The sequence below is a fragment of the Salmo salar genome, chromosome ssa05 (genome assembly GCF_905237065.1).
Source record: "Salmo salar chromosome ssa05, Ssal_v3.1, whole genome shotgun sequence".
NCBI classification, from domain to species: domain Eukaryota; kingdom Metazoa; phylum Chordata; class Actinopteri; order Salmoniformes; family Salmonidae; genus Salmo; species Salmo salar.
In genome coordinates, this window is record NC_059446.1 from 68860276 (window position 1) to 68881887 (window position 21612).

Consider the following 21612-nt stretch of genomic DNA (forward strand, 5'->3'; position numbering starts at 1 on the left):
AAGCCGTGGTACATAAGACTGTATACCACGTGTATGACAAAACATTTATTTTTACTGCTCTAATTACGTTGGTAACCAGTTTATAATTGTAATAAGGCACCTTGGGAGTTTGTGGTATTTTGCCAATATACCACACTGAGGGCTGTATCCAGGCACTCTGCGCTGCGTCGTGCATAAAAACATCCCTTAGTCGCGGTATATTGGCCATATACCACACCCCCTCTGGTCTTATTGCTTAAGTAAGTGCTATTGATGTATTGTTACAGGGAAACTGTGTTATTTTGTTCGTCGGATGGCAGATACGTGGGTCATAGATGCACAGGGTGTGCTCCTATCATTTCAAATGAGTTGATTAGAATCTGGATGTGTTGTTCCTGTCTTTTGTTTTTACTAGCAAGGTGCCAAGACATGTTAATTCAGGTTGGGAGTGAGTTTCTGCTTGAAATTGGTTAGATTCCTCCAGAGACACACAGGTCCTCTTGCATTTATTCACATAATATTGGAGTCAGATTGATGAATGTAGTTTATTATTATATTCAACATAATTTCTACATAATGGCTGGATGATTTCTAAACCTAACATTGGTGCATTGGATTTGTTCACATTTTAGTCCTCTATTCCTCTTGCTCATCATTCATATTTCACATAAACATATGATGTCATACCTTTTACAAACCAGCAGGAGGAGACGTGGTGATTTACAGAGGCCACCACAACCTGAGAAGAGGAAGACAAGGGGAGACAGCAGCTCATTGGTGACTAATAATTACTTCTGCTTGACCTTTATATTCTTTGAGTACTTGTAGTTGATTTCTGAAGTTGATTTATGACAACAGATGTGTGTTTTTCCCCGCACAGCAAATCAATGTAAAGCAGAGTGTCCCAGTAAGAACATACACTGTGGTAGAAAAAGGATGAAAAATAACTCAGTAGTAGATTGGGAGATTCAGGAACAAACATTACAGACTATATTAAAATGCAATGAAACACAGATATATTTATTTGATCACTGTTTATTTGATCACATTTACACTGTTCATATTTCATCTGATCTGGAGGGTACTTTACAGTCATTGTATTCTCCATCTCAAGTACATACAGTATATCTCAATATGGCCTGTTTTGACAAATGACAGCATATTCTATCTGTCTGTACATTCAAGGGGACCAAAGAAGCACTGTGTTGACCTGAGTGTCAGTTACACATAAGTGGATTACAGTTGAAAGGGGCAACACAAAAACAATAATATACTGTATATACGCTTCTCAACTATTATAACTGTTTAGCCATTCATATGAGGTTCATTCTGAATCACCCAAGCCATAGATACAAACCAACATCTCGTAAAAGCCATAACACTAAAGGCTTAACCCAAATAAGCATGTACCATTTTCTTTAGCCTTTAGAACTATAAAGCTACTTAAAGCTAACAAATATAAACAGTCAGCTGCTGTGCTACATTGGGTTAAAATGTTAATATTTTCCTGGAACCTTTAACAGACTGAGTACCATGACTTCTGAGCCAGCTGACTTCCACATGCTTCTACAGAAAACTAGATAAGAGATATCAACAACAACACCTCTATTGTTTTTTTATATCCTTTGTATTTAGGGCAAAGTTCTTCTCAGATCTCAGATATCTACTGTAAATGTCTACAGTTAGCCTACAGTACATACGTCCATGTTGCCATATACAGTTGAAGTCGGAAGTTTACATACACCTTAGCCAAATACATTTAAACTCAGTTTTTCACAATTCCTGACATTTAATCCAAGTAAACAATTCCTGTCTTAGGTCAGTTAGGATCAAAACTTTATTTTAAGAATGTGAAGTGTCAGAATAATAGTAGAGAGAATGATTTATTTCAGCTTTTATTTCTTTCATCACATTCCCAGTGGGTCAGAAGTTTACATACACTCAATTAGTATTTGGTAGCACTGCCTTTAAAAATTGTTAAACTTGTGTCAAATGTTTTGGGTAGCCTTCCACAAGCTTCCCACAATAAGTTGAGTGAATTTTGGCCCATTCCTCCTGACAGAGCTGGTGTAACGCAGTCAGGTTTGTAGGCCTCCTAGCTCGCACACGCTTTTTCAGTTCTGCCCACAAATTTTCCATGGGATTGAGGTCAGGGCTTTGTGATGGCCACTCCAATACCTTGACTTTGTTGTCCTTAAGCCATTTTGCCACAACTTTGGAAATATGCTTGGGGTCATTGTCCATTTGGAAGACCCATTTGCGACCAAGCTTTAACTTCCTGACTGATGTCTTGAGATGTTGCTTCAATATATCCACATCATTTTCCTGCCTCATGATGTCATCTATTTTGTGAAGTGCACCAGTCCCTCCTGCAGCAACGCACCCCCACAACATGATGCTGCCGCCCCTGTGCTTCACGGTTGGGATGGTGTTCTTCAGCTTGCAAGCATCCCCCTTTTTCCTCCAAACATAACGATGGTCATTATGGCCAAACAGTTCTATTTTGGTTTCATCAGATCAGAGGACATTTCTCCAAAAAGTGCAATCTTTGTCTCCATGTGCAGTTGCAAACCGTAGTCTGGCTTTTTTATGGCGGTTTTGGAGCAGTGTCTTCTTCCTTGCTGAGCGGCCTTTCAGGTTATGTTGATATAGGACTCGTTTTACTGTGGATATAGATACTTTTGTACCCGTTTCCTCCAGCATCTTCACAAGGTCCATTGCTGTTGTTCTGGGATTGATTTGCACTTTTTGCACCAAAGTACGTTCATCTCTAGGAGACAGAACGTGTCTCTTTCCTGAGCGGTATGACGGCTGCATGGTCCCATGGTGTTTATACTTCTGTACTATTGTTTGTACAGATTAACGTAGTACCTTCAGGCGTTTGGAAATTGCTCCAAAGGATGAACCAGACTTGGGGAGATGTAAAACATTTTTCTGAGGTCTTGGCTGATTTCTTTTGATTTTCCTTGATGTCAAGCAAAGAGGCACTGAGTTTGAATCTAGGCCTTGAAATACATCCACAGGTACACCTCCAATTGACTCAGATTATGTCAATTAGTCTATTAGAAGCTTCTAAAGCCATGACATTAATTTCTGGAATTTTCCAAGCTGTTTAAAGAAACAGTCAACTTAGTGTAGGTAAACTTCTGACCTACTGGAATTGTGATACAGTGAATTATAAGTGAAATAATCCGTTCTGTAAACAATTGTTGGAAAAATTACTTAAAATTACAAGAAATTAATGGAGTGGTTGAAAAACTAGTTTTAATGACTCCAACCTAAGTGTATGTAAAACTTCCGACTTCAACTGTAGCTGATTGTGGTGTAGTAGTTTGTGAGGATTTCACTGCTGGTGTCTTTCTGCTTTTTCCTGTGGATAGAGTTAGGGCTACTCTCAGATGCATTCTCTTCATTTGATAAGACACAAGAGTGAATGTAGGCTAATGGTCTTTAGCAACTCAGCAAGGGTTCTAGGTTATGATCACAGACATAGCCACAGGAAGTAGGGGTGCTGATGGGTGCTGCAGCACCTCCTGATCAATCAGAATAAATAAACAAATTAAATAATAATAATAATAATAATACACAAGGAACAAACTATATCCAGGCTGTATCACATCCGACCGTGATTGGGAGTGTCAAGACTCCCGCAGAAGTCGGCCCCTCTCGTTGTTCGGGCGGCGTTCGGCGGTCGACGTCACCGGCTTACTAGTTGCCACCGATCTATGTTTCACTGTTCGCTTGGTTTTGTCTTTATTGTCTATACCTGTTTTTGATTTCCCTAATTATGTTCATTATTTAACCTCTGCATTTCCTGTTTGTCTTGTCAGTGATTGTATCCTGTTTTGTGTTGTCGTTCGGGTTTGGCCGGGGTAGGCGGTCATTGTAAATAAGAATTTGTTCTTAACTCAATTGCCTAGTTAAATAAAGGTTAAATACATTTTTAAAAATGCAACATGTAAAGTGTTGGTCCCATGTTTCATGAGCTGAAATAAAATATCCCAGAAATGTTCCATACGCACAAAATAGTTACTTCTCTCAAATGTTGCACATAAATTTGTTTACATCCATTTTAGTGAGCATTTCTCCTTTGCCAAGATAATCCATCCACTTGACAGGTGTGGAATATCAAGAAGCTGATTAAACAGCATAATCATTACACAGGTGCACCTTGTGCTGGGGACAATAAAAGGCCACTCTAAAATGTGCCATTTTTTGTCACACAACACAATGCCACAGATGTTTCAAGTTTTAGGGGAGTGTGCAATTGTCATGCTGACTGCAGTAATGTCCACCAGAGCTGTTGTCAGATAATTTAATGTTAATTTCTCTACCACAAGCCGCCTTCAAGCCGCAGACCACGTGTAACCAAGCCAACTCAGGACCTCCACATCCGGGCTTCTTCATCTGCAGGATCGTCTGAGACCAGCCACCCAGACACCTGATGAAAGTATTTATTTCCAATGTTCCCTCTAAGCTGTGCATGAGTAGCCCCGAGACTGCCGCTCAGCTCCCCCGGGACTGCCGCACAGAAATATTAGCACACAGAGAGAGAAGAATGAGATTGAACTTCACTCAACTTTCTAGAGCAGTGGTCACCAACCAGTCGATCGCGATCAACTGGTCGATATTCAAGGCATTTCCTAGTTGACCACCCAACATTTCTGTAAAAAAAACAACGATAAAGCCTTGTGTTCCTATTTATTTTGATTTGTCTCAGGTTGTTGGCGGTAGGTGCACCCGAATCAGCTGCCCTGCATGCCAGGTAGGCGAGCTGTTGCCATTTTGAACCATTTCATTTGTCTGAAGGCACAAACTCTGCCTTCCTGGGGGGCCCAGACAGCAAATTAAGTGCACTATAGGTCTACCGCTGGCCAATGAAATGGCTCAGATGACGATGTCTGCAGTAAAGTAGCAGGCATTAAAAACAGCTACAGCAAAGTTGATACTGTGACATTTAAAAACGTTTACAACCATGACTAGAGAGAGACCACACAGCAAAGAGACGCTGTTTTAATAAGTGAGTTCATGTTTCAATTCTTACTCAGCACTATCAACACTTTGTATTCAACACTTTTATAAGCCATAAAATGTGCATTCTTCCTACCATACAAAAAAGATTGCAGTTTTGAAACTGCAGTAAAAGTGCATTACCTGTAGTCAACTGTGGTATTTTGGACACAGTAATTGCAGCATACTGCAGTTATACTGCACTCTAATTGCAGTTATACTGCAATGTCCTGCAGTTATACAGTGCTCTGACTGCAATCTTTTTTCATAAGGGTATTTTCACTCAGCGCCACAACAAGCACTGCAGCAGTAATGAATGAGTAGGAAAGTGTATCTATAGGCTTGCGTTGTGGTTATGATTAATAGCTTGAGTCTTTTTGAATATCGAGGAATATTTCACCTTCTTTCTTCATAGGATGGAACTCGAGTTCGCCATCAGCTGGAAGATGGTGTCCCTTTTTGTTCAGTGGACCCTCAGAGGACCCTCAGTCTGCTGCTCTTTCCCTCGGCTGAGACTAACCATCAGATGCAGGCACAATCAGCCCAGTAAAATAAAAATAAAAAGCAAATTATTTAAATGTATGCTCACTCAGCTGTGCTTCACAAGTAATATAACAACGGCTCTATTACCGGTGTGATCACATAGCCTAACTCAAATTTTTAAATATAATTTAAAAAAATGGCCCAAACAGCAATGCATTGGCAGGGCAATTCAAGAAAGCCAATATGCAGTAATAATATATTGGGCCTATAGCTTACTGCACAAACCTCACTGCTACAGTACTATTTTAATTGGTTAATGTTGCACAGGCTTCCATTTTTTAAGTCATGTTAAAAAATAAATCTGAGCGGTAGATCTCTGCTTGCATTTTGACAAAGTCATCTTGACTCAGAAAAGGTTGGTGACCACTGTTCTAGAGTTTTCCCTGTTAGTTAACACTATCAACGTTTCCCTTTACTGTGGCAATTGTGATCGAATCAACGCAATATAAGCCACTTTCAATGCAACATACAATAACAAAACACACTATGCAACAGATGCTGTTGTAGGCAGAACGCATTGGAGTAGGATTCTATTGTATTGACAGCCCATACTCTACAGTCTACACAGACCGTACTCTAAACAAACTGGTGCAGCACAAACAATCAGAGCTGCAGTAGGACTATATGCAAATAGACCATTGCCATATATGGATCAGTGCCATTTACTTGAACTGGACTGTGTTCCTAGATCATGTGTAGTCAGCAATAGAGGAGTGATTGTTTCCTATATACATTTCTAGGCATCTTAGAAAAAGGAGTTAGGTAAAGAGCTTTTTTGTTTGTTTTAAAGGGGCAGTGTTGTATTTTGACACAGGCTTAAATAGTAGCCAATAGACAGATGGTAGCATAATTTGTCTGATTCTCTGTAATAATGGTATGGGAATAATAATGCATTTTATTTTGTAAAGTGGTTTCCTGCATCAAACAACACAACAACATTTTCAGTCACCTCCTTGTCTGAAGGACAAGTGGATAAACAGGTTACTGTCAAGCCCTGCATGTTTTTTTTTCAAAAGTCTCATGGAATGTAGGCCTACATTGAACACCACACATTGGATGCTACTGTAGGCTGAAGGATAGAACAGCCATTTCCATGTTAAAATGTTATAGGATGCATTTTCTCCACTGTTTTTGATGGTAAGCCACTTTGGTAGGCCTATGATATGATCAAATAGCCACAGTAGCCTGTGCTTGAAATGAGTGGTATTGTACAGCTCTACAGTGGATGGTTAGGAAAAATCCACTTGAACGGCCATCCAACTGGTAATTACTAGTTAAATCAGCCATGAATCCCCTTGTGACAAGAAGAATGGAAGCTTGTTGTGTGCAACAGGGAAGGGCAATTAAATGCAAGATTCACAAATCATTTTAAATTGTTAAACATTTCTAGCCTGTCTATCTATGGGTAACAGGGTTGCTGTATTATGCTAGACCCACACAGTTTTTCACCACAAAACACCAGAAAATGACCAAAAGAGTATAACCAGCTCACCTGCTTTTACACTATCATTTAAAAAGGAATAGTTCCTCCGTATTAAAACGAGAGTTCAGTTCACGTAACAGACAAAGGAATCACTTTTCACATAAAATAAATAATAATCTTCAGAAATAACTTTGTCAAAGCAACAAAATAACTAGGGCTTTACAATGATGGTGAAAACAGTATTTTTGGGGTTACTGGGTTCAAATCTTTCTAGAAGTCATAGGGGGTGCATGGAGGGACATGAATTTTGACATTTTTGTAGTAATTTAAATGCATTTAAATGCATGTTAGTGTTTTTGGATTGTGTCAAGTACAATAAAAATGTATTTTGACTAAATATATTTTAGAGGTGGCAGCCTGTTAGAAGACTTTGAGGCTTTTTGGCCTCACATGAGACGGAATGTCATGCCAGTTAATGTGTTAGGTTGTGTTCTGTAATTAACGGTTCAGCTTGTGCACAGTTCTGCAGTCTTAATGAGACTGACATAAGTGTATGTGATACCAAAGACCCTGAATCACCTAAGCCATAGATCATTTAAAAAAAAGACTTGTAAAAGCCATAACACAAAGCCACAACCCAAATAAGAATGTACCATTTTCTTTAGCCTTTAGAACCATAGAGCTACATAAAGCTAACAAATATAAGCAGTCAGCTGTTCTGCTTCATTGGGTTAAATTGTTAATATTTTACTGGAACCTTTGACAGACTGAGTATCATGGCCTCTGGGCCAGCTGACTCCCACATGGTCCCTGTTGTGTTCACACGTTAGCATAGACTGCATCATCTCCACCAACACACTCATATGGGTCGTCATCCTCTTCAGCCTACAGGAAACCAGATCAGAGATATCATCATCATCAACAACACCTCTATTGTTTTTTTTATATCCTTTGTATTTAGAGCAAAGTTTGTCATGGAAATTGCAAGATTATGTTATAATGCTTGTATTGCATTATAATGGTTGTTTTATTCGAAAGAATAGAGTATTCTGTTAACTATTGTGTGTGTGTTCTACTGAGGATGGGCCTCTATGAGATAACACTGACAGAGGAGATTTACGATGTCTTTGGGTGATAAAACCTAAAGAGCATTCCAGAGAACATGAGGTAATGTTTGTGCTACACCGTACCAGGGTGAGATGGTTCCAGTTTGGAGTAGGAGGACCAGACACTGGTCTATACAATGAAAACTGTTGACACAGCAGTTGCTGTCTGCTATGTATTATGCATATCTTTCATACAGATGTTAACCTTGTGACCCATTCTATGTATCTATTGTTCGTCATGTTGGTTGAGAGGGGTGTATCTTGGCTATAAAATATCTTTGTACTTTTGTTTTATCACTCTCAACGGTTCATTAGAAATGGTGCATTGTTGAATGTCAAATGCTATTGCAAAGCTCTTATTATTAAAGATATAACTTTGACTTGTATGAAGTTTGTCTCTCCTCGTTTGATAATACAGAAATTAACCACCACAAGTTCTTCTCAGATCTCTACAGCAGCTTTAAATGTATGCAAGTAGGCCTACAGTACATACCTCTATGTTGCCATATAGGTGATTCTTGGTATAGTAGTTTGTGTGGATTTCACTGCTGGTGTCTTTCTGCTCTTTCCTGTGGATGTATATTTCCTGTGGATGTATGTTATTATATATCTATATCTATAGATATAGATATATAATAACACTAACAGCTTTATAAGAAAACAAACATTGAGACCTCTATGATCTGTTTACAGATATTTTAGGGGCTATTTATACAGAAAATGTGTATAAAACCTGTAAATACGGTATTCACAATTATATTTAATAATGTTTACAGTAGGTTAATAATGATTATATTACACAATTTCTGATATATCACATGCCTTACTTTTATTTTCCTATGCCTCTACTGCCATTCATTCCAATTAGACTGGTTTGGATTTCTCCCTGACCACAATGCTGCCATTTTCATACCGTTCTGGAACTTTGAGGGTTTATGACATAGTCCCTCTAGTAATTTAATAGGATCTCTATGGCTGTGACTAGGCATACTAGACATATTTCACTAATCTGTCCTTTGATATTGATAAAGGTCATTAGTCACTCCCAATTCTAAACACAGTAAAAGTTCCAAGAAGAAATGTTGCATATATCCTCTTTTTTTATATTTGTCTTTCATTTAACTAGACTAGTCAGTTAAAAACAAATTCTTATTTACAATGACGGCCTACCAAAAGGCAACAGGCCTCCTGCGGGGATGGGATTCAAAATAAAAATTAATTAAATAAAAATATAGGACAAAACACATGTCACGACAAGACAGACAACACAACACCACATAAAGAGAGACCTAAGACGACAACATAGCATGGCAGCAACACATGACAACACAGCATGGTAGCAACACAACATGGCAGCAGCAACACAACATGGCAGCCACACAACATGGTAGCACAAAACAGGGTACAAAAATTGTTGGGCACAGACAACAGCACAAAGGGAAGAAGGTAGAGACAACAATACATCACGCAAAGCAGCCACAACTGTCAGTAAGAATGTCCATGATTGAGTCTTTGAATAAAGAGATTGAGATAAAACTGTCCAGTTTGAGTGTTTGTTGCAGCTCGTTCCAGTCGCTAGCTGCAGCGAACTGAAAAGAGGAACGACCCAGGGATGTGTGTGCTTTGGGGACCTTTAACAGAATGTGACTGGCAGAACGGGTGTTGTATGTGGAGGATGAGGGCTGCAGTAGATATCTCAGATAGGGGAAAGTGAGGCCTAAGAGGGTTTTATAAATAAGCAACAACCAGTGGGTCTTGCAACGGGTATACAGAGATGACCCGTTTACAGAAGAGTGTAGAGTGCAGTGATGTGTCCTATAAGGAGCATTGGTGGCAAATCTGATGGCCGAATGGTAAAGCACATCTATCTAGCCACTCGAGAGCACCCTTACCTGCCAATCTATAAACAACGTCTCCATAATCTAGCATGGTGTAACGCCCTGGCCATAGAGAGGGTTTTTTTGTTCTTTATTTTGGTTAGGCCAGGGTGTTACATTGGGTGGGCATTCTATGTTCATTTTCTATGTTGTCTGTTTCATTGATTTTGGCCTTGTGGCTTCCAATCAGGCACAGCTGTTGTTGGTTGTTGCTGATTGGGAGTCACACATAAGTGCCTGTTTTTCCGTTGGGGTTTTGTGGGTAATTGTTTCTGTTTAGATTATTTCCGAACAGGACTGTTTTGCTGTTGCTTATCTTGTTTTTGTATAGTGTTCTTACGTTAATTAAATACAATCATGATGAACACTAACTCCGCTGCGCCTTGGTCTACTCTCTCTCCCGACAGCCGTTACACATGGGTAGGATGGTCATCTGAATCAGGGTTAGTTTGGCAGCAGGGGTGAAAGAGGAGCAATTACAATAGAGGAAACCAAGTCTAGATTTAACTTTAGCTTGCAGCTTTGATATGTGCTGAGAGAAGGACAATGTACTGTCTAGCCATACTCTCAAGTACTTGTATGAGATGACTAGGTTTAGGGCAGAGAAAGCTTGTTAGACACTAAGAAAGCTTTGTTGTAGAGTGTTTAACACAAAACCCAGGGAGGGGCCAGTTGAGTATAAGACTGTAACATCTGCATATAAATGGATGAGAGAGCTTCCTACTGCCTGAGCTATGTTGTTGATGTAAATTGAGAAGAGTGTGGGGCCTAGGATCGAGCCTGTGGCCCGCCTGTCCTCCGGCCCAGCCAGAGTGGCCCGCCTGTCCTCCGGCCCAGCCAGAGTGGCCCGCCTGTCCTCCGGCCCAGCCAGAGTGGCCCGTCTGCCCGGGTCAGCCAGAGTGGCCCGTCTGCCCAGCGCAGCCATCGCCGCCCGCCAGCCGGGTGCAGCCAGGGGCGCCACCTAAGTGGGCGACGCCGAAGGTGGAGCGAGGTCCACGTCCCGCACCTGAGCCGCCTCCTATATAGGTGGATTGGGGAGGGGGGGTGTAGCACAGTGCCGTCGTTGATGGCAGCCACCCTCCCTTCCCTCCCTTTAGTTTAGGGGGATATTTTTTGTTGTTTGGGGGTTTTTGTCTTTTCTTTTAGGTGCATCGGGGTCTGCACCTTTAGGGGGGGTACTGTCACGTCCTGACCAGCAGAGGGAGTAATTGTATTAGTTTTGGTCAGGACGTGGCAGAGGGTTTGTGTTTTTGTATGTATTTCTACATTCTGTCTAGTTTAGTTTTTCTATGTTTAGGTTTGGGTGTTGGACTTTCAATTGGAGGCAGGTGTTTCTAGTTGCCTCTGTTTGAGAGTCCTATAATTAGGTGTGTGTTTGGTTTAGGTTTTGTGGGTAGTTGTATTTCGCACTGCTAGTATTCATTTAGCCTGTGAAACTGTCCTTCGTCGTTCTTGTGGTTTTCTTGTTTTTTTGTGTATGCGTTATCCTAATTAATTAAAAGATGAGCATCCACATTCCGCCTGCGTATTGGTCCTCCCTTCAGCATGACGGCTGTATTTGTGACACCAATAACAGTTAGGATCATCATGATCTCCCCCTTTAAATAAAGGATGAACCGTGGCTGCCTTCCAAAAAATGGGAACCTGTCTAATTGTATAGTATCTACAGATTGTACATTAAAGATTTTCACTGAAAGTACTATTATATTGTTTATTGATTGACTACGGTTTTCCAAATCTTCCAACAGTGCTAATTTTAGAGTTAATTTGAGATACCGGTAAATTATTTTTCAGCCATTCCTGAACCTGTGACCAGAAATAAGCGACATAGGGGCAATACCAAAATAAGTGATCCAATGATTCTGTCTATTCGCAAAAAAATCAGCAGAGCTGAGATTGTTGTATGCCCCATATATATAACATTCGGTTTGCAGGAAGAATTTTGAATAAGAATTTGAATGGAAAAACTTGAATCAAGCGTTGTTTTCCATATCAGTTCATAAACCACGTGCCATGGAATCAGCACATCGAAAATCTCTTCCCAACTATTTTGCAACCTATATGGCGCCGCAGTCAACATTTTGGTCCTCAAATAAAACTGATATATCTTTTTTCAATTATCTTTTTTGACTGTAGTGTTCTTTAATAAAGGCAGACAAACAAGTTCCTTACCTTCTTCAACTTCCACTTGCATCCTCCATTTTTGCAGTAATTCTGCAATCAGCTTATTGTAATTTTGGGTAGAGCAAACATTTCCATATACACTATATATGCAAAAGTATGTGGACACCCCTTCAAATTAGTGGATTTGGCTATTTCAGCCACACTCATTTCTAACAGGTGTATAAAATTGAGCACACAGCCATGCAATCTCCATAGACAAAGATTTGCAGTAGAATGGCCTTACTTTAGAGTTCAGTGACTTTCAACGTGCCACCATCATAGGATGCCACCTTTCCAACAAGTCAGTTCGTAAAATGTCTGCCCTGCTAGAGCTGCCCCAGAAGCGTCTAGGAGCAACAACGGCTCAGCTGTGAACTGGTGGGCCACACAAGCTCACAGAACGGGACCGCCGAGTGCTGAAGTGCGTAGCGCGTAAAAACACTCACTACGGAGTTCCAAATCTCCTCTGGAAGCAACGTCAGGACAATAACTGTTCATCGGGAACTTCAGGAAATGGGTTTCCATGGCCGATCAGCCACACACAAGCCTAAGATCACCATGCGCGATGCCGAGTTTTGGATGGTGTAAAGCTTGCCGCCATTGGAGTCTGGAGCAGTGGAAATGCGTTCTTTGGAGTGATGAATCACGCTTCACCATCTGGCAGTCCGATGGACGAATCTGGGTTTGACAGATGCCAGGAGTACGCTACCTGCCCCACTGCAAAGTGCCAACTGTACAGTTTGGCGGAGGAGGAATTCTGGTCTGGGGCTGTTTTTCATGGTTTGTGCTCAGCCCCTTAGTTCCAGTGAAGGGAAATCTTAATGCTACAGTGTACAATGACATTCTAGACGATTCTGTGCTTCTAACTTTGTGGCAACCGTTTTGGGAAGGCCCTTGCCTGTTTTAGCATGACAATGCCCCCATGCACAAAGCAAGGTCAATAGAGAAATGGTTTATTGAGATTAGTGGGGAAGACCTTGACTGGCCAGCACAGAGCCCTGACCTCAACCCCATTGAACACCTTTGGGAGGAATTGGAACGGTGACTATGAGCCAAGGCTAATCGCCCAACATGGGTGCTGACCTTACTAATGCTCTTGTGGCTGAATGGAAGCAAGTCCCCGCAATAATGTTCCAACATCTAGCGGAAAGCCTTCCCAGAAGAGTGGAGGTTGTTATAGCACGAAAGTGGGGACCAACTCCATATTAATGCCATGATTTTGGAATGAGATATTCAACTCGTAGGTGTCCACATACTTTTGGTCATGTTTGTTAACTGCACATGTGACATAACTCCACCTTTCCTATTCATAATATCACTAACAAAAAAAACATTTCTTTGTAAAAAAAAAAAATGTTATTTTTTTAATCAATTAGTATGTTTGAATTTAACCATATTATTTGTTGTAATATTTGTTGTGTCTTTTCTGGAGGATGAAACTGGAATTGCAACCAGCTTTGTATGGCTTGTTATAGAAAGGGCAATATTTAGAAAAAGGTTCCATTTTCAAGTAAGTGAAAGTGAAAGGTAATCTGGTTAAAGGGAAAAAGGCAACGTTTTAACAAGGGGTGATCCATTCTTACTAATCTACTGGAGAACCAGTTCTGGTTTAAGTATAACTTTTGTATGACTGATGCTTTTAGTGAGAGGTTGAATGCATTAATATTGAATAATTTTAGCCCCCCGAAATCATATTCATTATATAAATAACAAAGAGCTGCAGTCGGTTTTAGAATGGGTGGCAAGTAATAAGAGAGTACTGTCACACCCTGATCTGTTTCACCTGTCCTTGTGCTTGTCTCCACCCCCCTCCAGGTGTTTCCCATCTTCCCCAATTATCCCCTTGTTTCTCAGCACCTGCGGTCCCCCCCCAGTCGCTCTTTTCTTGCCCTCCTGGTTTTTGACCATTGCCTGTCCTGACTCTGAGCCCGCCTGCCTGACCACTCTGCCTGACCCTGCCTGCCGTCCTGTACCTTGGACCCACTACTCTGGATTATCGCACCCTGCCTGCCTTGACCTGTTGTTGGTGTGCCCCGGTTGTTTCAATAAACATTGTTACTTCAACACAGTCTGCACTTGGGTCTTACCTGAAACCTGATAACTACTAAATATTTCCAAAAACTTAAAGCATTGTATTTGGGACAAACCATTCACTAAACCCTAAACCTCAACTAAATCTTGAAATGAATATTGTGGATTTTTGAAAATGTATTTATTCATTGCCTTATTGGAGGGGGAAGGAGGTTGTGAGAATAGTCAGCTCATCTATTCAGTAATTCATATACTTTAATTTACAGAATTCATCTTGTTCATCAATTAGGCATTGGAAATACATTAACACTTTACACATCCAGTGACATATTTAATTTCAAGTATATTTCTGCCCTGTTAAAAATGGGATTCAATAGCCTTTTTTATGTTGTACAGAATGTTAAAATAATGTGAAAGCTAACAATGCCAATGATTTGAAGCAATGTACAACACTTACTTAGATTGGCAGATGCCTCGCCAAACATCCATGCCTCACTGACTCACAGGGCCTTGAAGAGAGAAGAGGATGGGTGTGGGTGTGTGTAGGGGTTATGGGATGGGTGTTGGTTGTGGGTGTGTTTTTATTACGAGAGCTGTCCCTAAAATGAAATGGCTGTAGTGCATTCCACAGGTGGCTGCAGCATTACGCTAGTGGGGGTGGAGGGGTTGAGTTAATCCTACACAATGTGAAGCCCCAAGGGAGCGTCTAACGAAAGGAGCTATTCAATAACATCCATTATTAATACACACAACAGGTAGATAGTGGAGACTGGGGAGTGGGGAGATGGGGGGTGTGGACAATGACAGGGAGGCTCCTGTTACGATGAAACTAATAAATAGAATGAGGCAATGCCCAGAAGAGGAAAGGGGAGGGGAAAGGAGGGGAGGTAAGGAGGTGAAGGCAAGGTGTTTCTCAGTGGAACAGGGCCACAGAGACCATGGATGTCACCAGGAGCAGGAGGCTCAGTCCGATGTTCTGGGCGTTGTTACATAGGTTTCCCTCGCAGCACTTCATGTCCATGCCCATGGTGGGCCCCAGTGCTCCTGACATGTCTCCCACACAGATGCTCTTGGAGGCACATCCCTTCATGGTCATCTTCTCGCCACCCATGTTCACTAGCAGCACACATAAGACAATGTTACTGATATTCTCAAGACTTAATGCTTCAAAGGCCAGTCAACTCCTGATAAGTGCAGATTGGATAAAACTTTCAGCCCATTCTGTTATGGAATACACCAGGAGGTGCCGATTCTGTAGGTACCAGATTACATTTGGACCTGCGAAATATGAAGCTATACCGTCCACTAGGGGCAAAGTGAGTGTCTATTACCATCCAGTAGGCTTGCTAGGATGTTGTCGTTGGGGATGGGGTGTTTAAGCTGCAGACTCTGGCTCTGAGGGTCGTGTGTTCAATTCCAGTGCTAGGCACTCAGTTGTTTTTTTAAGCCTTTCCCAAACCTTAACCCTTAACTTAACCACTTGGAATTAAGTGTTTAAGCCACAGAATCCGGCTCAGAGGGTCGCGTGTTCAATCCCAGTGCTAGGAACTCGTTTTTTGTTTTAAGGCTTTCCCAAACCTTAACTTAACCAATCAGAATAAATGCATAAACCTAAGTTTAACCCTATCCCTAATCTTAACCATTGGGAACGAATGCCTAAACTTACATGTTAGTTTCACTTTTAAGGAGTTTCACTGACAGCTAAGATCACATGTCGTAATTAAAACTTCAGGCCATGGCGCAATTCTTTTGCTGCAGTTAGGCCACGGGTTGGAGGTTTATTCTGAGATTGGGAAACTTTCAGTGCAGTGCAGTGCAGTAAACATTCAACTAAATACTGTACATTAAGTTTTTACTTGCTCAGGGTAACTGCATGCTATCAGAGACCAGGACTATATAATCACACAGAATATCAAGCACTCCTCATCAGAGTAGGCCTATTATCATACATATGAGATGTGCAGACTCTGCCACATGGTCTCAGAGCATTTCATATTATTCTGTACGTAAATCTGAGAACTCAAGTTAGTATGAAATGTTACCTTTCGTATAGTAGGAATTCATTTGTGGATGTCCCTCATCCATTTTGTATAATATGTTACAAATTGCAATTCGTACAATATGTTACAAATTGCAATTCGTACAATATGTTATTAATTTTCAAAATGTGCAATATGTTACGAATTTACTTAACATATGATATGTTACAAATTCCAATTTGTTGTTGCTATCATTACCTATGTGGCTAGTTGGCTAATCTTATCTAGCACTAGGGGTTAGGGTTTAGGGTTAAGGTTAGGAGTTAGGGCAAAGGTTATCTAAAAGGATTAGGGGAAGGGTTAGTTAACATGCTAAGTAGTTGCTAAGTAGCTAAAATGCTAAAGTTGTCAGTGATGAGATACAAACATGCACCCTTTGGGTTGCTAGATGTTCGCATTATATAATGCCCACCCATCCACTCTGACCAACCACCCTCCTTACGTGTTTGCCTTAGGTAACATTCTATCTGATGTAATTATACCTAACATAACATATTAGCCAAATTATGGGTGTCCCGGATTTACGTTTAATATGTTATGTCTAGTCTATGAGATCAGTCAGAGACTAAAGGAAGAGGCTTTAGGAATGTAAAGAATGTGCGGATAACGGCGCGCCATTAATCTGAAACACTACCTCTTGTTGAGATACAGCGGTCCTCGTCTCCCACACAGCTCAGAGCGCTCGTGCAGTCCGTTCCGGTACAGGTGAAGCACTTCTTGCCATTAGGGGTGGTTTTAGTAGATTCTACAGGATAGGTGATTCCACTTTTCACTCCCAGCTCACCACAAACCAAAATAGCTTCATTCTATTCCTTATAACAGCCTATGTTGAAAACACTTGGCAGCTGTTAAATCATTTCGCTAAATAAATCGTTTGGTTGTATTTCATTTTTAGGTAGACATGCCAATTTAAGAATTGAGTTAGAGTCTAATTCATAAACTCAAACTTCCCTCATAGAACTATCAATTCAATCAATTCATTTCAACTGTCAACTTTTAATTTCACCTTTCAACATGCTATCAAATCGAATGTTTTAATAGTAGCATTTATTGACGCTACCAGACAATACATTCTCATTGAGATAGTTACCAGGGATGCTTTGGGAGTTACAGAGGTCTGTATTGCAGCATGTGCTGGCGATCATAGTGCGCATCATTCCGAAGTTCACCGATGCAGTGAGACACTGTGCAGGCACCGAGCAAGACTTCATGTTCACATCGGATAATTTTGTACCACCTGGAAATAGAAAGAAGAGGTCGAGACAAGGAAAACAATACAGGTAATAAAAAAAAAAAAGAAATGTTTGTTTTGTCGTTGTGAGCTAAATGAACCTTCCTTTAATTTACCCATATAGGATGTAATCCGCGTGTTTCCACATTGGGTTGGACAGTCAGTCTCCTTGTCCGTGCATGCTCCTGATTCTCCTGGTGTGCACTCAAAGCACTTGAGTGAATATGCTGAGAAGTGGAAAGTTACAGCATCCCATTACTTGAAATTCCGTTCATAAATTATCAGGGATATAATAGACTAAAATGTGGACACTTTGTTCTTTGGCTGAAATGCATTTGTCATTCGGTAAATTGATCAATGCTGTTGAAGTTAGATGTATTGCATCTTCATTATAGTTCTAAACTGTTGGCTATAGGCTAAACTGAAATTGCAAAAACGTATAATAATTGCCGAACTTCATCTTCAAAGCAGTAATAAGTAATACAAAAGATATGGGCTATATATATATATATATATATATATATATATATATATATATATATATATATATATATATATATATATATATATATATAGACATTTAAAATAAATGATCATCAAATGCAATTTAACCGTAGGCTATAGCCTAAATTGTCTTCTTACCTTTGGGGAGTAGCAAGCTCACGAGGATGGGTACAATAAGGTACATTTTGACTTGGAGCTGAAGGAGGTGAAATGATTTAGTGTGTGTCGAGTTACAGCATTTATCTGTTATCATTTAGAGGTGTGGTATGTTTGTCGAGAGGCATCCACACTCATGGCTATCGAAATCCACTGTGTTCAATGATTGAGCTTTGAATACAATGTTCTGTTGCAAAGCATACCATTTGTAGAATGTGGCAATTTTTTGAATTTTTACATTTAGTTTTCTGTGTTTTTACAGCCTGGAATTAAAATGCATTCCCTTTTTACTTTTTTTGACTGCTCGGTGCTCTGTAAAAACCTTCAAATTTCAAAATAAAAAATACACGTAAAAAAATATAATTTTATTTTTGGATAGGCTTCTACCAAATTTGCACACATCTTTCACAATTTCTCAAAGTCAATCAAGTTGTTTGCAGATCATTGCAGTCAAAAATATGACAGCCCCGTTGTGAATATTATTTTATTTATTTTTATTTATGCTGTTGTCTTTATTGTTGTTAAATCTGTCTTTTGTCATTGGCAACGAGAAAACACTGATTTAATAACAGCAAATAAAACAAGTTAAATTATAGTCACAATGGCGCTATAGGTGACTCGGGAGTTTCCACTGTCTTGTCTGGGTAAGAAACAGTTTTCTTTCAATAAGAAAGTGGTTTTGGACTTGTGTTTTGTGTTATAGTCCTGCTAAAAGGAGAAAGTCTCTCCCAGTGTCAGGTCTCAAGCAGACTGGATCAGGCCTAAGGGCGTCAGCATGCTTCAGATCGTCTGGCGGCTAGCCAAAGTCGGCTAGGTTAACCAACTGAGTGTGCTTGCATACTCCAAGACCTTCACTTGAAAAAACAAGAAAAATCAATCAATCAAATGTATTTATATTTATTTTATTTATTTATTATTTAAAAAAATTTACAGGGACAGTGCACATTAATCAATGTTTCAGTAAAAGTGCGGTTTTAGCCAGCCGGCTAATTTTCAACCGCAGTCTCTGGGCAGGTTATTAAAAACAATTACAATATAGACAATCATTGAACAGTGAGCACACGCAGTGTAACATAGGACAAGCAAGACATAGCATACAGACAGAGCAACATAGGACAAGCAAGATGTAGCATACTGACAGAGCAACATAGAACAACAAGACAAAATCCATAAAAGCAACAATGTGTTTCCACACCTCACAAGCTACAGACAACAGACAACATGGAAAGTGGCAATACACAGCTAGCGATTATGTTCACAAATCTGATTGACCTTTAGCCATGTCTTCATGCATTTTGTGAAAGTGTGATATGTGGTGCAGTTATGTGTGTCTGATGGCAGTGTATTCCAGACATGGAAAGCTCTCACAGAGAAAGCGGAGGACCTGAGCCCTAGGACCATGCCCTTATAAAGCCCTTCTTACATCAGCTGATGTCACAAAGTGCTGTACAGAAACCCAACCTAAATCCAAAAAACAAGCAATGCAGGTGTAGAAGCATGGTGGCTAGGAAAAACTCCCTAGAAAGGCCAGAACCTAGGAAGAAACCTAGAGAGGAACCAGTCTATGAGGGGTGGCCAGTCCTCTTCTGGCTGTGCTGGGTGGAGATTATAACAGAACATGGCCAAGATATTCAAATGTTCATAAATGGCCAGCAGGGTCAAATAATAATAATCACAGTGGTTGTAGAGGGTGCAACAGGTCAGCACCTCAGGAGTAAATGTCAGTTGGCTTTTCATAGCCGATCATTCAGAGTATCTCTACCGCTCCTGCTGTCTCTAGAGAGTTGAAAACAGCAGGTCTGGGACAGGTAGCACGTCCAGTGAACAGGTCAGGGTTCCATAGTCGCCGGAAGAAGAGTTGAAACTGGAGCAGCAACACGACCAGGTGGACTGGGGACAGCACGGAGTCATCAGGCCAGGTAGTCCTGAGGCATGGTCCTAGGGCTCAGGTCCTCCGAGAGAGAGAAAGAAAGAAAAAAAGAAAGAAAGAGAGAAAGAAAGAGAGAAAGAAAGAAAGAAAGAGAGAGAAAAACAGATAGAATTGAGAGAGCATACTTAAATTCACACAGGACACCGGATAAGACAGGAGAAATACTCCAGATATAACAGACCCCCGACACATAAACTATTGCAGCATAAATACTGGAAGTTGAGACAGGAGGGGCGGGAGACACTGTGGCCCGTCTGACGATACCCCCGGACAGGGCCAAACAGGCAGGATATAACCCCACCCACTTTGCCAAAACACAGTCCCCACACCACTAGAGGGATATCTTCAACCACCAACTTACCATCCTGAGACAAGGCAGAGTATGGCCCACGAAGATCTCCCCCATGGCACAAACACAAGGGGGGGCGCCAACCCAGACAGAAATATCACGTCAGTGACTCAACCCACTCAGAATTAATCTAACATAACTCAAGAAATCTGTCGTTAATGTAAATTGTTTCAGAAAACTAGGTGTATGTCGCACATCACTACTTCACAGGAGAGGCATTTGAAGTTCATTTTTAAAAAAATCATAAAAATGCGTTTTTTGGCAGAATTGCCTTCTGGAACATTTCATGTGCCTTAAAAACAAACATGTATGCCATCTGTATATACAAGATAAATTACGAGCGTAGTTGGTTTAGCCACGGGAAAAGACAGGAACCTTCCCACTAGCCATGATTGGCTGAGATAATGGATGGGCTGGACATGCCAAGAGATGAGCTCAGATTGACCTAAAGCGAAAGAGAACACAGAAGGCTGTTGTATAAAACACCTGTCTGGATTACATCTTCAAACTAAGGGCAACCATAGCATCTGTGACAGAGAGGGAGAAGTGTTCATCCATGTATACGGGTAAGAGAGTCTAACTAGCTAAATTTTCAGATATTATACATTTCTAATTTTGTCAGAAAGTTGTTTTCATTGCAAATGAAAGAGTACTGTTAGCTAGCTAGCTATCATTAGCTGGCTGGCTGTCTGGCTGGCTGGCTGGCTTACTAGTTAACGTTATGTGCATGATCTGTGTATTAATATTATTCATTTCGCAAAGTAATTTGCATTGCTAGTTATAGCTTAATGTTAGCTAGCTAGCTAACATTGAACCTAGCTAGTTGGTTATCTTTAGCTACCTATAGATTCATGAAGGGTAGTAAAGTTATGAGTTGGCATTATGGTTAATTGTTTAGCTGGCTAGCTACATGTCTAAACAAAAGACTCCACTATGCAAGTAACCATTTCACTGTCTACACCTTCTAACAAGCTAGAAACGAACCAATACATTATTTATAAAGTTACTTTTAGTTGCCTGGTTTGCTAGATTGACATATACTGAATTCATTTTTAAACAGATGGGTTTATTCGTGTTAAATTGCACCAGTTATTCTATTTTAGACCCCCAGGTTGCTGATGTCATGCAGCCTGTCGATTTTGTAATTATACTTTTACTACAATGACAATGTCATAACAGTTGTATTGAGTGGACCAAAACGCAGCGGATAAAGTGCTCATCTTCTTAATTGTATTAAAGAAAACACTTAATCAAAATAAACAAATGACAAA

At 40.4% G+C, this 21612-nt stretch overlaps 1 protein-coding gene across 1 annotated transcript; it reads right to left on the bottom strand.

Moving 5' to 3' along the window:
• Positions 1 to 14296: 14296 nt before the first annotated feature.
• LOC106605607 (urokinase plasminogen activator surface receptor) lies at positions 14297 to 18186 on the bottom strand. The gene is made up of 5 exons (XM_014201441.2): positions 18045 to 18186; positions 17519 to 17629; positions 17262 to 17408; positions 16806 to 16916; positions 14297 to 15248 (listed from the first exon to the last, which is right to left on the bottom strand). Exons 1-5 carry the CDS (start codon positions 18157 to 18159, stop codon positions 15046 to 15048), a joined length of 687 nt encoding a protein of 228 aa, XP_014056916.2. The 5' UTR covers positions 18160 to 18186; the 3' UTR covers positions 14297 to 15045.
• Positions 18187 to 21612: the final 3426 nt, after the last annotated feature.

What these genes read in the sequence shown, in the direction of transcription:
- LOC106605607 (XM_014201441.2), bottom strand. Translation starts at nt 18,159, where the DNA reads ATGATAACAGATAAATGCTGTAACTCGACACACACTAAATCATTTCAC. An exon ending in TAACTCCCAAAGCATCCCTG is followed by an intron (nt 16,917 to 17,261) that starts GTAACTATCTCA and finishes CCTATCCTGTAG; the next exon opens with AATCTACTAAAACCACCCCT. An exon ending in CCGCTGTATCTCAACAAGAG is followed by an intron (nt 15,249 to 16,805) that starts GTAGTGTTTCAG and finishes GTGTGCTGCTAG; the next exon opens with TGAACATGGGTGGCGAGAAG.